Raw genomic sequence first — 14,223 nt, 5'->3', positions numbered from 1 at the left:
CTGTACATAGAGTAATTTTTATTTTATGTCCTTCTAATGGAGGTTAGAGTTATCAATTTACTCCAATACATTTGACTTTCTTGAACAAAACTGAAAATGAAAATCTGCCACGCATACCGGGCTGAGCTGGTCTTGTTCCAAGGAGTTGAGGGAGAGCTGAAGCTTCGTGCTCTGATCTTTATTTAAGTTCTCCCATCGTTGTCTCACCTGGTCCAGAGGAGACAACGTCTCAGCCTCCAGCAACACTCCACCAGGGATAGACACCTCGCTGTCGGAAGAATAAAAAGAAAAAAGAAGAGTTTTCATAAAGTACTAAAATCTCTCCCCTTCACCATTTGTTGCGTGGTCTAAATCTTCATTAGAAAGCATCAAACAGCAGTTATATTTGGGGATGCTTCAATGTGTTTCACCGTGACTTGTAAAATGGGCGTGTACCCTGCCAATAAAACACTAAAAAGTACAATTCCAGAGACACAATCATCAGTAAAGGAATAGACTGAATGTACCTTTCTCCATTTGTTGCGCTGAATAACTCTTCCCCAACACTGGCTACAGACTGAAGCAGCTTCTTCTGTTTCTCCACCTGCTCCTGCAGCTCCTAAAAGTACACAGAAAAATGTCAGCTTCATTAACAGATGATTATATTCCAATTATTATGCATTCTTTTCAAAACTACACTGTCCATATTTTATATATATATATATATATATTATGGCATGCCGTTCAGGAAATTATTGTATATGTATTCTTATATTTGAAAGTTTGAATATATGGAATGAAACCTGAATATATGGAATGAAACTTGAATATATGGAATGAAAACTTGAATATATGGAATGAAACCTGAATATATGGAATAAAACCTGAATATATGGAATGAAACCTGAATATATGGAATGAAAGTCTGAATATATGGAATGAAAGTCTGAATATATGGAATAAAACCTGAATATATGGAATGAAAGTCTNTAATAAAAGATGCACAAATCTCTTGTGATGTCATTTCTTGCAACACACATTGACGAACATGGAGCTCATGCTTTTCATTTTCATTGTTATCTGTCTCATCAAGAAAAGGTTCCAAGACAGCGAGACGGCAGCGTTCTGCAAGAAGGGGTTTTTCCTTGCAAAAAGAAATACAATTCAACCAGGAAAGACCCACACAGAGAAAAGCTGCAATTAAATATTTTTATTAGACCTGAAAGAGAGAAGGTTTTGGCGCTCGGACCCCAGCAGAAGACTTGGGTGTTGTGAATAGCAACAAGCTTGGATGAGAAGTTTAGAATGAGGATAAGAGGTGTCTGGTGGTGGAGGTCAAAGCTAGAGGGCCTTACTGACACAACTCGTGATCTGATTGGCTATCACAACTGTATTTGCCCGTTCACTTACAGTGCACGGACGCTCGCATTGTTGATTCTGAAGGCTTGGGCAGATTTCATACAGCCTGGCAACATAAGAGCTGAATTCTGATTGGATAAAAACAACAGCACCGAAAGTGTCAGGATTCAGACTGTACCCAAGTGAGCAGCTCGGCAACAGACAGACTCGGAAACCAGAACGCAATGGTAAGTGAATTTATTTACAGTGAACAGATATACAGTGGTGTGAAAAAGTGTTTGCCCCCTTCCTCATTTCCTGTTTTTTTGCATGTTTGTCACACTTAAGTGTTTCGGAACATCAAACCAATTTAAACAATAGTCAAGGACAACACAAGTAAACACAAAATGCAATTTGTAAATGAAGGCGTTTATTATTAAAGGAGAAAAAAAATCCAAACCATCATGGCCCTATGTGAAAAAGTGATTGCCCCCTAAACCTAATAACTGGTTGGGCCACCCTTAGCAGCAACAACTGCAACCAAGCGTTTGCGATAACTTGCAATGAGTCTTTTACAGCGTTCTGGAGGAATTTTGGCCCACTCATCTTTGCAGAATTGTTCTAATTCAGTTACATTAGAGGGTTTTCGAGCATGAACGGCCTTTTTAAGGTCATACCACAACATCTCAATAGGATTCAGGTCAGGACTTTGGCTAGGCCACTCCAAAGTCTTCATTTTGTTTTTCTTCAGCCATTCAGTGGTGGACTTGCTGGTGTGTTTAGGATCATTGTCCTGCTGCAGAACCCAAGTTCGTTTCAGCTTGAGTTCACGAACAGATGGTCGGACATTCTCCTTCAGGATCTTTTGGTAGACAGCAGAATTCATAGTTCCATTTATCACAGCAAGTCTTCCAGGTCCTGACGCAGCAAAACAGCCCCAGACCATCACACTGCCACCACCATATTTTACTGTTGGTATAATGTTCTTTTTCTGAAATGCAGTGTTCCTTTTACGCCAGATGTAATGGGACACACACCTTCCAAAGAGTTCCACTTTTGTCTCATCGGTCCACAGAATGTTTTCCCAAAAGTCTTGGGGATCATCAAGATGTGTTTTGGAAAAATTGAGACGAGCTTTAATGTTCTTTTTGCTCAGCAGTGGTTTTCTTCTTGGAACTCTGCCATGCAGGCCATTTTTGCCCAGTCTTTTTCTGATGGTGGAGTCATGAACACTGACCTTAACTGAGGCAAGTGAGGCCTGCAGTTCTTTGGACGTTGTTGTGGGGTCTTTTGTGACCTCTTGGATGAGTCGTCGCTGCGCTCTTGGGGTAATTTTGGGCGGGCGGCCACTCCTGGGAAGGTTCACCACTGTTCCATGTCTTCGCCATTTGTGGATAATGGCTCTCACTGTGGTTCGCTGGATTCCCAAAGCTTTGGAAATGGCTTTATAACCCTTTCCAGAATGATAGATCTTAATTACTTTCTTTCTCAATTGTTCCTGAATTTCTTTGGATCTCGGCATGATGTGTAGCTTTTAAGGATCTTTTGGTGGACTTTACTGTGTCAGGCAGCTCCTATTTAAGTGATGTCTTGATTGACAACAGGTGTGGCAATAATCAGGCCTGGGTGTGGCTAGAGAAATTGAACTCAGGTGTTAAAAACCACAGTTATAGTATATTTTAACAAGGGGGGCAATCACTTTTTCACACAGGGCCATGATGGTTTGGATTTTTTTTCTCCTTTAATAATAAACACCTTCATTTACAAATTGCATTTTGTGTTTACTTGTGTTGTCCTTGACTATTGTTTAAATTGGTTTGATGTTCCGAAACACTTAAGTGTGACAAACATGCAAAAAAACAGGAAATGAGGAAGGGGGCAAACACTTTTTCACACCACTGTATATATAATTTGATATTTAGTAAGATACTTCAAAGCAAGGCTTGATAATATTATTTATGCAGTAAGTGGAGACTCCTTTACCCTCTGTCGAAGCAGGTTGTGGTGGTGTTGCTGCGTGCGTGTGGAGCGAGCCTGAGACAACCAGTCCTGGACATTAGGACTCTGAGACAGAGACGAGTCTGGCTCACTGTCCTCCTGCTCCTGCAATGAACCCTGCAGGAGACATGTCACATGCAGTATTATATTATTATTCTTTTATTTCAGCATTTTTAGTATTTAATGCTGTTCATGCATGTTTTAAGCACTTGCATGTTAGTGTAGTTGTAAATTGGTCTTATGTTTGATTTATTGTGTTTTAAACTGTGATATTTGTTAATATTTATCCTTTTTAGTCCACTTATTCTTGGGAGATATTTGCACCAGACAGAGAGATGCCTGTAGTTGTATTTTGTGTTACATGAAATTAAAATAAATCTGATTCTGATTCTGATTCTGTATAATGCCAAAACCTAAACAAAAAAGTGCCATTTAGCAGTTAATTTTGCAGTTTTTACTGACAGGAGGAACGCTACTGGAAGAGTTAAGCAAATGTTTTGTTGAGTAAGTCAATTTTTTATGCATTCGATTTTGGTGCAGTTCAAAAAATCAATAAAAAGAATCATTACTAAAAAACAAAAACAAAACATTGCTGCTTTGTTATGTATTGGAGAATAAATTATTGGCAGAGGAATGAGGTGACTTTTTAAAAAAGGACTGCAGCTCAATTTCTGTCTTTGATATTTAGTAAGATATATATTATATCAAATATATATTCAAATATTTTCTTTTATTTTAAACACAAATAATGTGCTTTAAAGCGATTTTGTGTCATCGGAAACACACCTGATGAATTTAGGGTTTTGCATGTGATGAGTTAGCATCCTGTTGTCTGAGCCTCACTGTGAGACACTGGCTGCTGTTTTCTCATCGAGGAAAACAGTGGACGTTTATGAAAGGGCATGAATGACCTTTAGTACTTTTTGCACAATACAACCATTGATGCTTTAACCCAGTTTGACACAAGGCAGCCAAACATTAAATAGAAAACAGCAGGAAGTAAAAGGAAAAGAAAAGTGAGACTGTTAGATGGTTATCGATCTCACCTGTATGTCAACCTGTTTGTCCTGCAGCATCTGCTGCAGCTCCAGCAGGCTGTCTTTGAGGGAGTGCAGTTTGACCGTGAGTTGCTCCGCCTCTTCTTTGGTTTCAGCGCGGCCCTCCAACAGTAAGCTCTCGCTGTGGACGGAGAGCTCTGACAGGTAGGAGACCTTCTGCTCGATCTCGAACAGCATGTTCTGGAAACACAAGAGTCATATTTGAGCAATGAGCAGAGGCTTTGTCTGTGTCCCTCAATGCCCATTTTTCCTTCAGGAAAAACAAGTTTTTCTGAGTTCAGAGAAATGTGTCAGGAACAGTGTAGAAATGGAAAAGCTTGGTGTTATGGACATGTTTTATTTATTACATATAAATATACCTGCAAGAGTTCCTCATCTCTCTACATCATTCAGACAGAAGGCAAAAGCTTTCTTAAGATTTTTTATGTTTTGCTTTGACTAAACAAGTGCAATATGTAAAAAAAAATCATTAAGTACACTAAAGTTTAATGTTCTGAACGTTTTTTTGATTAATTTTTGATTAAACAGACTGTGGTTGTTCAGAAAATAATAGCTTACAAGAATAAATGAGTAAAACGGAAGACCCACTTTCCAAACAGGTATTACTATTTTAATTCAGTCCTCATAAATATGTTAACAGACTTTCACACAACAACTGAACCAAACTCTTTCATATTTCCTCCTTGATTTATTTGTTGCTTTCCTGTATAAATTCCACTATTTTTTTCTGTTTACATTTCTTTAAATTCATGTCCTATAGCATCTAAAAACTTGCTCTTCCATCGGATCTCCACTGAATCTGTTAATCTACACTCAGACAGTTTTTAGAGCTGGACCATTGAAGCCTCCACAGGAGGCACATGTGAGCTGTAATCAGCTTATTGTCTCCCAGCTGCTCCAAACACTTCAAAATATTGACTTCCTTCGTCTGCTGCTCAGGCGAAAAAGTAACTTATGAAGCCAATATTGAGCCTTGTTTAAAATAATCAATTAAATCGGACTATTTTCATGTTTTGTACATGGGAATATGCAAAACATAGTTACACTCAAGAGGAAGTGAGAAGTTCTCTTTAACCCTACCACAAAAATCTGACCAAGAACTCAACAACAGCTGGTAAGAAAAATTTCTTACAGGAGTTCATACAGAGGAGGCATTTAAAGTGCATCATTATAATAAATACAGTAAATCTAAGTTTGTCTGTAACAAGCATTGTTTGAACAGCAAAAAATAATTTACTTTCTTTAAAGGGTTGTTCTTAACATTAAACAGAAATATTAATTTTTCTTACTAAACTCATTATAAGGGCAAAACCTCTGTCTAAGTACTCCACAAATAAAGGTGCTGTTACCATGGAAACTTGGACACGTAGAGCAAAAACACTCAGGTCGACCGAAGAACATGAGGAGAAAAGATGAGGCCTAAGCTGTGAAAATGAAAATGCACTGAACAATAAAAAACTAGTTTTCTGGTTCGCTTTAAAACACTGCCAAATTTAGAGGGGATTTGTTTTGACTTTTTAAGGGTCTAGAGTTTATGTTTAACTAAAATCTAACAGCAACATTATAGTCAAAGAATGAATCCAAACAAAGGTGCTATTTTTGGACCAGTGACGAGTGAAGTTCAGCTCTCTCTTAGAACCGTTTAAATCAGACTCTTAGGGCCTTGGAAAATAACAAGAACTCAGATTTAAACATGTCTCAGTGGGTGAATTTTCACCGTGATCTCTACAAGCTAAGTCCAATATTCTTCCTGCAGCCAACCTTGTAAAACTCTGAAGGGAGCAGGAAGCATCGAGTCTGACCTGACAGTCGATGAGCTGCTCCTCCATGTCCATGTCTTCGTTTTGGGGCTGGAGGGCAGAGCTGAGGGTGGCCCGAGTGCTGAGCAGCCAGTGGTCCAGCTCCTCCGCCTCGCTGTGGTAACGCTGCAGCGCCTGTTCCTGCCGCTGCTCCTCTAACTGCTCACTGAGTTTCTCCTGTTAGTGGTCCACATGAAGGACGTGTCAGATTCACAGAGAAAGAGCAACTATTTCACAAATATATTAAAGAGGAAGATCTACCTCCAGCAGCTGCCGTTTCCCTGAAGCCTTCATGCGAATGGTGGCCATCCTCTCTCCCAGCACAGTGAGAGTCGACTGAAGGGCCAGTTGGTCACCAGCCTTCCCATCGCCATCGTTATCCGCCAGCTCCTCAGAGAAACACGTCTGCAGCTCACCGATTTCATCCTGCAGCATCAGAATCTCATCCATCAGAGCCTGCACGGACAGTGAGAGAAAAATGTGTGAGCAAACAGACAAAAAAAAAAATAAAAAATTCAAGCCGATGGGAATTAATGAGGTAGAAGAAGATGGTGAGATGAGAAGGAAAGTCGGTTTGTCCAAACTGCCGGACGGCAGTGTGACAAAAAGAAACTGTGTCCATTGGAGCTGTGATGTTGGCATAGCAATGGATAACTGTGCCATGCACCCTGTGCAACAACCACCCCCCCTCAATTATTCTCTGTTTTCACACAGTTGTCTTGTTTTTGCACCATCTTTGCAATCTGACAAAATATGTCTTTAGTCTGCTTTACAGATTAGGCTTCATGAATACATTGGTACTCTCACAGACCTCATCTGCACTGCACTCTGCTCCTCTTATCACTTTAACTACTAGAGAACATCCAAAAATCTCTCTTCCCAACCTGGTGTGCTGCCATCTGGCTCTCCGGGGTCTTGTTGGGTTCCAGGCCCTCGTTAAGAGCCCCTTCGATGGACTCCATCTTGGTGGAAATGGACTGGAGGGATTCCTGATAATGTTGCTGCCGCTCCAGAGCTTCGTACAGGCTCTTCTGCTTCTCACTTATCTGTGTATGGAGAGAATTAAAGGCCTTTGACTTTGTGATTATTCACTGTTTTACACTGTCATGAAAGAAAAATGTTACATTGACTGTTTTAGCTGCGAGTAGTGCTGAGTTATAATACATAAATAGTAAATATATTTAAGAAAAAATGATTTGATCATCTTCCATACCTACAGAGATCCTGCAAGATTTGCTAGGATTTATTTCTTGGTTGTGGCTAATGGGCATATTTCATGAAGTATTTTTCAATGAATTCATCTTAAATAAGGCCGATGATGTGACATACCACATTTTTGAGTGTTTCCCAGGATCTCTGCAGGTCATCCAAATTAGCGGCGCTGGTTTCCAGTGACGGGTCGTACAGTTCCTGGAGGGGTGCTCGGCTCAGGGCTCCTCGACCCTGTGGTACAATAACACGGCAGGTGTCGCTGTTATTTATGCATCAGAGCAATGATTATACTGTAGGTGTTTTTAGAACTGACACACCGGGGATAAATATGACAGATACAAACATATGTGTAGGAATTTTTAAAACAATAATTGAGGTAAAAACCTTCTCGCTTTGAATGAAACTGGACCACACTCTAACAGAGAGAGTTAAAAGTAGAAATACAGCTAAACTCCCAGGCTCATAGTTAAACGTCCTACCTGTGCTGTTCTTCCAGACAAAAGAGTGTTTGTGAAAATTTAGGCCTATCCAGCATGACCTAGTGCATGACGTGAGGTAAATCTGTTGTGTGTTTTGCTTTTGTTGAAGCAGATTCCTGCTAAGGGCTCATTAGATGAGGCTACACACACGACACGCTCTTTGTATCAGTTTAAAAAAAAAAAAACTCCAGCTGCTTTTTTTATTAACATTACTGGCTTTTCTTCTTTAACTACAATGCCACTCCACAAACCAACAATACAGACAAAACACAGATCTCACTGCTGCATCGATCCAAGTTACTGTTCACACAAAATCCATTTTGTGTTATCTTAGCAATGATAACAAGTGACACATGAAGGATGCACGATTGCTCGGCAGATAATCAAAATCAACTGATTTGCAGTTTAACTGTCTGTGAACGCATCGTCGCTGAGCGGCTGATGTGCATAATTACAAGACGTCTTTGGGAAATTTGTTAACTGAATGAAGAAGACTCAAAGTTCAACCTGTAAACCTGTAAAGTTAAACCTGGTGACATATTTAGGTCTAGCTAACTTTAGAAGACCTGGGAACGAAAATAAATATGGAGCAAGAAGTTTAACAGTTACAATCATCAAGCTACAATTCAACACAGTTACTAAATAAATCAATGAATAATCCAGAATTGTGACAGCTCTAATGCTTTTTTTTCACCTCACACAAACTGCTTCGTACACAGCTGTGATCGCTTGTACAGAAAGTGTTTGTTCTGTTATCTGGTGCACGTTTATGATTAGAGTTGTGTAAAAAATAAATCAAAAGGTTAAAAGCTATAATCTGGTTTATAAAGGAGATGTACTGCAATTCCCTTGAAGTTGGATTTCATTTGCAAAAATACTTCTGCCTGGAGCATTTAATTTTCAGATTACTAGTGACAGAGACAGAAAAAGACTCAGTAATTCTAGTTTTTACAAAGAAATCAGAGTCACCAGGTCGGAGCTGTGCAGAAACTGGATGAGAAAATTGCAATCAGTGCATCTCTATATAATTTCTAATAGCAGCAAAAACAACTAATGAAGAGCAAAATTTATTTGGCAAAGTGCTGTAAATATGCAACGTAATGCTGGTAAAGTAAAGCAAAGACAGAGGAGCACATTCTCAGTTTTATCAAACACTGGTGGAGTTTAAAAGGTGGGCTGAACGGAAAAAGGGGAAAAGGTGCAACACAGAAATAAAAAGTGCAACAAGCAACTCACATATTTACTGTTCATGTGTGGGTCTCTTGTAAAATCCAGCAAAATACCTTAATCAAATGCAAGCTACTCGTTTAAATATTCCTCAGTATTTCTGGCCGCAAACGCATATTCAAGACATTGTAGTTTGCCTAAAAAGAAAGTTACTGATGCTTTATTTTGGTTTTCCTTTTTTGCATTTTATTGAAATCAGTAGAATAACTACTGGGTTGATGAGTTATTAGAATCACACGTGGTTAAATTTATAATTAAAAAAGTGGTTGTTAATAAAATGTCTGAAGATTTGAGGTGGTAGTAAATGGAAGCTGGGCAGGGTGAAGATTACCGGGGTGGGGTCTGCAGTACCTGGGTAAGAGGAATGTCAGCGTTAGCCCCCGGAGAGGGGGAGCGGCAGGCAGGGGGAGAGGAGACCTCGCTGTTGGTGCCCTCCTCCCCTGACTCCTCTGTCACGGGGGAGAGGAGTGTGTGGCAGCGGCCGGCTGTCATCTGACCACAAACACACACACCAAAACAAACACACCACACCAGCATGCAAAAAGAAGGGAAACAGCCAGATCGAAGGCGTGAGGAGACACAGAGAGAAAAAAAAAGAGGGACAAAAAGAGAGAACATAAAAAAAAAAATTAACGAGGGAAGCAAGTTAGGCAGATTGCAAAAAGCAACTTCAGTGCTGATTAATTAGGTAGTAATCAAATAAAAGAGTGTGGAGACTGATATGATCACTGGAATTACACTGCAGTGCCTTTTCCAATAAAGTGACATAATCCAAAGCAAACAGACACCGAATGATTGGATACATCAGGGTGAAGGAACAGCCCTCACTCAGAAACCGACAAACACACAGTTACTGTTCACACCTCACACTCACATACTGTAACAGTTTCAGAACATCAGAAACCTCATTTTCATTACAGTTATAAGTCTTTTACATGTGGCATTTGATGCAGAGGCACATTCAGGAACCATTTCTATTCTGTTTAAAACACGATATTACATGGATATATGAAGCCGACACAGGTGGAAGCCTGAGAACAATCAAACTTTACCAAGAATGGCTGAAGTTAAGCTCACAGCAGCTGAAATGAACTAAAATGCGAGAATAAAGCAGTTGTCCTAGAAGTAGCGCAGTTGTCGGCGTTCCTGCGTGCTTCAGCAGCGGGGCAGAGCTGAAATGTGAGCCAAGCCTTGTTGGGCTGCTTTCTGGCAGCGACTGAACTCAGCCTACTGACTCAGGACATTGTTACATTCAAACCACCTCTTCCCGGGCTTCATGATGCAATGCGACGCAACAGAAAGCACGTTTCAGTGCGGGGTTTTTTTGTTTTTTTTTGTAGTGAGATTCACTGAAACTGGGCATTGTGTTAGCAATGACAAACTACAATGTCTGACAGCAAGAAATCAAAGATGAAAGCAGTGCATTTGTCGCCACAAGTAACAAGACACACTTCTCTCTCTCCTCCCCATACACACACACACACACACACGCATGCAGTCATATCCTGTTTCCTGGCCTGTGGAGACTAAATACACCACAAACAACTGTGACGAGGTAAGGATGCAAAAAAAAAAAGAAAAACAGAAAAAGAAATCTGATTCAGAAACAGAGACTTTGAAAACCAGGCAGAAAAGGAAGAGAAGCAATTGCTTATGTAGAATAACATAAGAAAAACAAATGCTCGGGATAGTAAATGATACAAACAGACAGATTCAGGCTAATGTGAATAAAAGGGAGGTGACTCAGCAAGGCAGCAGCGAAATGGAAAGGAGCCTGCCAGAGCAGCAGAACTTGAAGCGAAGAGATGTTAATTATAAAATCATCAGAGAGGGGCCCAACTGATCCCAAAGTTATCTTTGTAACAAGACAATGACCTAAAACACTCTTCTAGACTTATAAAATCTATTTTCACTGACAAGGAGAATAAGAAGTTCTGCAACAGACGGTGTGGCCCCCATAGAGCCCTCACAGTCAGTCAGGGATTACCAGAAGAGACAGAAACAACATCCTAAAGCCACCACAGGAGTTGTAGCCAGATAGTTAGAAGAAACTATCCACCAAGGGATGGATGCTACACACCGATTAAAGATTTAATATTAGTTTTAAGCATTTTGAACAGTGGTGCTTTATGTTCATGATGCAAGAGAAGTTATTCTGTTGGTGTGAAATGGGCTAAATAAATAAACTTTAAGATCCCTCCTAAAAGAGGCACAACTCATGCAAACACACACTGGGCACAGTTGTCGCCTTGTTGTTGTGTATGTCTGATAAACTGGCATCATCACTCACCATAACCACAGAGGGGTGTGCTGGGAGCTGCTTGGTGGCATCTGAAACAGAGTTGGGGACAACGCTGTGCAGCTCCTCATCACTTAGCTCCTCCAAGCCGTCCGAGAGGCCCTCCACCTCGCTGACGGTCAGGAGCATGGTGGCGTGTTTGGCCTTCACCGTCAGCATCTTACACTTGGAGTGGAGCGAGGCGATCTGCTCCTGGTAGCCACGGATCTTCTGGGTCAGCTCCTGTCATCCCAACCACCAAAAAACAGAAAGAAAACACCACCACCCCACACAGATCAGAAGAGTGGGGCTTAAGTCCAGATGATCAATAGTTCCTGGTTGAGGAGGATAAATAAAAAAAGAGGGTGGCTGAGTTGGTTCAGCGCTGAATGTTGTGCCGGTGCGAGGGGGGTAAATAGAGCGGACACATTCTCGTCTCTTGCCGGTCCCTCGACTGTAGCCTCACAGTGTGGAAGTGTACAAAGAGAAAAGCAGTGCCTCACTCAGTTTTTCCCCCCTCTCTGTCTCTCTGAGCCAATCGGAGCAGCACAGAGGCGTCTGACTCAGATCCGCGGTGAAGCTATGAGACAGGATATTTGGCTGAGACCCTCGTAGAAATACTTCAAAATCCCTCAGACACTCCCTCTTGTACACATATACAAACGGCAGGAGGAAACAGGAAGTGATCTCACTGCTTGTTTCCCCGCCCTCCCCCTCCTCTTCCTGTCTCCACCAATCCTCACTTTAACAAAGGAGATCCACTAGGAGAGCTTAGGGAGGGAGACTGACAGAGCTGGTGTCAAATTACAGCCCTTCAGCCCTCCTCCTCCTCCTCCCTCCTGCTTCCTTTCCTCCCTCTGTCCCACAGATGGCCAATGCACTGATAATCGGGTCACGTGACTCAGAGGGTCAGCTGAGAGATCAAACTTAGACAGAATCAGACTGTAATGCCTTTCCCTGTCAAACATAGGGTCTGAATACAAATCTGCAGGGAAGGTAAAAATGGAATAAAAAAATGTGAGATTTGATCTAGATGTCTGCAGGTCTCTGCCTCAACCTCCTCCATCAAAACAAACCCAGAAAACTGAAACATGAAGGCAAACCATCATCTACCTCTGCTGATATGGAGCATCAGATAAAGGAGGAATGTCAGAAAGTTAGCAACACAATATTCTCCTTGTATAAGGTAACTGCTAAAAGTATTGTTCATAAAGTGCTAATCTTTAAAGTCTACCTGATACTGACTGTGATATTTTACCAAAAGTTACTATAATTAAAAAAAAAAAACAGATGACTAAATGCAATCTGACTCAGTTACAAGAGATACTTAGTGCTATTTTAAGAAGTAGTTCTTTTGCCACAACTTCTCTTTTTTACTGTTACACTATGAGAAACTACAGGAAGTACATATGACGACTCAAGTTCTTTGGGTTTATTTATTTTTTTGCTGTTTGGTGGTAAAAAGGTTCAAGATTCAAGCCAATTAATTAATATTTTGTCTTCTGAGACAATTTTTCTTTATATGTTGGCTGGTAATCATACTGATTCTATTTATTTATTTTAATGCATTTTATCAACAGACAGTCTCTAAATTCTTTACTTCCTTGCTAATAAGCAATTACGTCATAAACTAACCAGTCGTGACACATTTCAAGTTTTAGAACATCTGTATGGTTTAAGACAAATAATGTCTTATTTCCTTTAAATCTGGGAGATCATAATGATATTTTGACAGCATGAAGCTAAAGTGTTAGTCTGAGTCTCATTTAGGTTAGATAAAAGATAAAAAAGATAAAAACATTATAAGTGTTTTACAAATAAGACACTGAAGAACTTAACTGCCTTCTATTATTCAGAGAAGTGCTTGAGTCAACTTTTAGTGACTAAATGTTAAAATAATTTCAGTATCTGTTGCCATTTTCTAAATGTTCCATCTGATTTTGTTTTTTTAAATCAAGTCATAGCAGTTAAATAATCATAACGGTTATCTGGATGACTCTGAACTCTGCAGAGAAGTGACAACCTGAAGAAATCCTATTTCTAAAGCCACTAGAGCACAGTAAAAATTTTAAATTTAACCAAAGTTTGTCATTTTTACTCCAACATTAACAATTCATATATATAGATTATACAAATTAGAGTGTTTTAACCCTCATTAAGACAACGAGTTAACAATAGTTAATTGATTGAACAGGTCTACACAAAAACGGCTACACCCACCATTCTACATTAAATGTGGCACATTTGTTAGCATTATTGTGTGAATTCAAACTGATCCTGTAAGATCTTATTTAAAAGTTTGGCATGCAAATGGTGGGCGATTCCTTTAAGAAATGCTACTTTTATTTACTATATGACATGGTGTTAAGATGTTCAAAACATACATGTTGGCATATTTACAAACAGAAAAGGAAAAGAAATATCAGGAAAGTGTTGGTCCACTCATACCTCATGATGGTGAATCTGAGCCTGAAGTTCTTGGATATTGTTGGTGGAGACGGGCCGGTCCTGAATGATGCGATGAGCATCTTCAATTAGTCTCTGGAGGTTCTTCACTTCCTGTTCGTACTGCTCATACTGCACCACAGCCTCCTGACAAAAGAGGAAGCAACACTTTGGATGAAAATTTTAAACTGCAATGTGTGATTTACATTGTTTGTCTTTTGAGGGAAAATATTGTCTGTTAAAGTGTGATTATATAAGATCACTGTCACAGATGCACAGTATTTGTCATTGAATGCATATTTGTGTGTGGCAGCATTTAATACAGGACAAAAAGACTTTAGTTAAAGAGACAGAGTTGCACAGACCTCTGAGAATGTAAGATTTTGGAATGATGAGTTTTGATTAAAACA

The 14,223-nt window shown here is 40.0% G+C and overlaps 1 protein-coding gene across 10 annotated transcripts in view; it reads right to left on the bottom strand.

Annotated features, from left to right (window-relative positions):
* syne1a (spectrin repeat containing, nuclear envelope 1a) overlaps window positions 1-14,223 on the bottom strand; it is a 117,905-nt gene that overhangs the window by 24,246 nt on the left and 79,436 nt on the right. For 9 of the 10 annotated variants that reach the window (XM_017423251.3, XM_017423245.3, XM_017423244.3 and 6 more), the window contains 11 exons: window positions 13,817-13,960; window positions 11,381-11,611; window positions 9,442-9,582; window positions 7,502-7,615; window positions 7,057-7,218; window positions 6,434-6,628; window positions 6,176-6,349; window positions 4,362-4,553; window positions 3,301-3,432; window positions 507-598; window positions 118-268 (listed from right to left, as the gene is read on the bottom strand). In XM_017423251.3, the coding sequence (XP_017278740.1) occupies window positions 118-268; window positions 507-598; window positions 3,301-3,432; window positions 4,362-4,553; window positions 6,176-6,349; window positions 6,434-6,628; window positions 7,057-7,218; window positions 7,502-7,615; window positions 9,442-9,582; window positions 11,381-11,611; window positions 13,817-13,960 (1,728 nt within the window). The remainder of the gene's footprint in view (window positions 1-117; window positions 269-506; window positions 599-3,300; window positions 3,433-4,361; window positions 4,554-6,175; window positions 6,350-6,433; window positions 6,629-7,056; window positions 7,219-7,501; window positions 7,616-9,441; window positions 9,583-11,380; window positions 11,612-13,816; window positions 13,961-14,223) is intronic. The other variant, XM_017423253.3, reaches the window with a different exon arrangement.

Source organism: Kryptolebias marmoratus, linkage group LG19 (genome assembly GCF_001649575.2).
Source record: "Kryptolebias marmoratus isolate JLee-2015 linkage group LG19, ASM164957v2, whole genome shotgun sequence".
Lineage (NCBI taxonomy): Eukaryota > Metazoa > Chordata > Actinopteri > Cyprinodontiformes > Rivulidae > Kryptolebias > Kryptolebias marmoratus.
The sequence above is the reverse complement of the archived record's forward strand: the minus strand, read 5'-3'. Positions and strand labels throughout refer to the sequence as shown.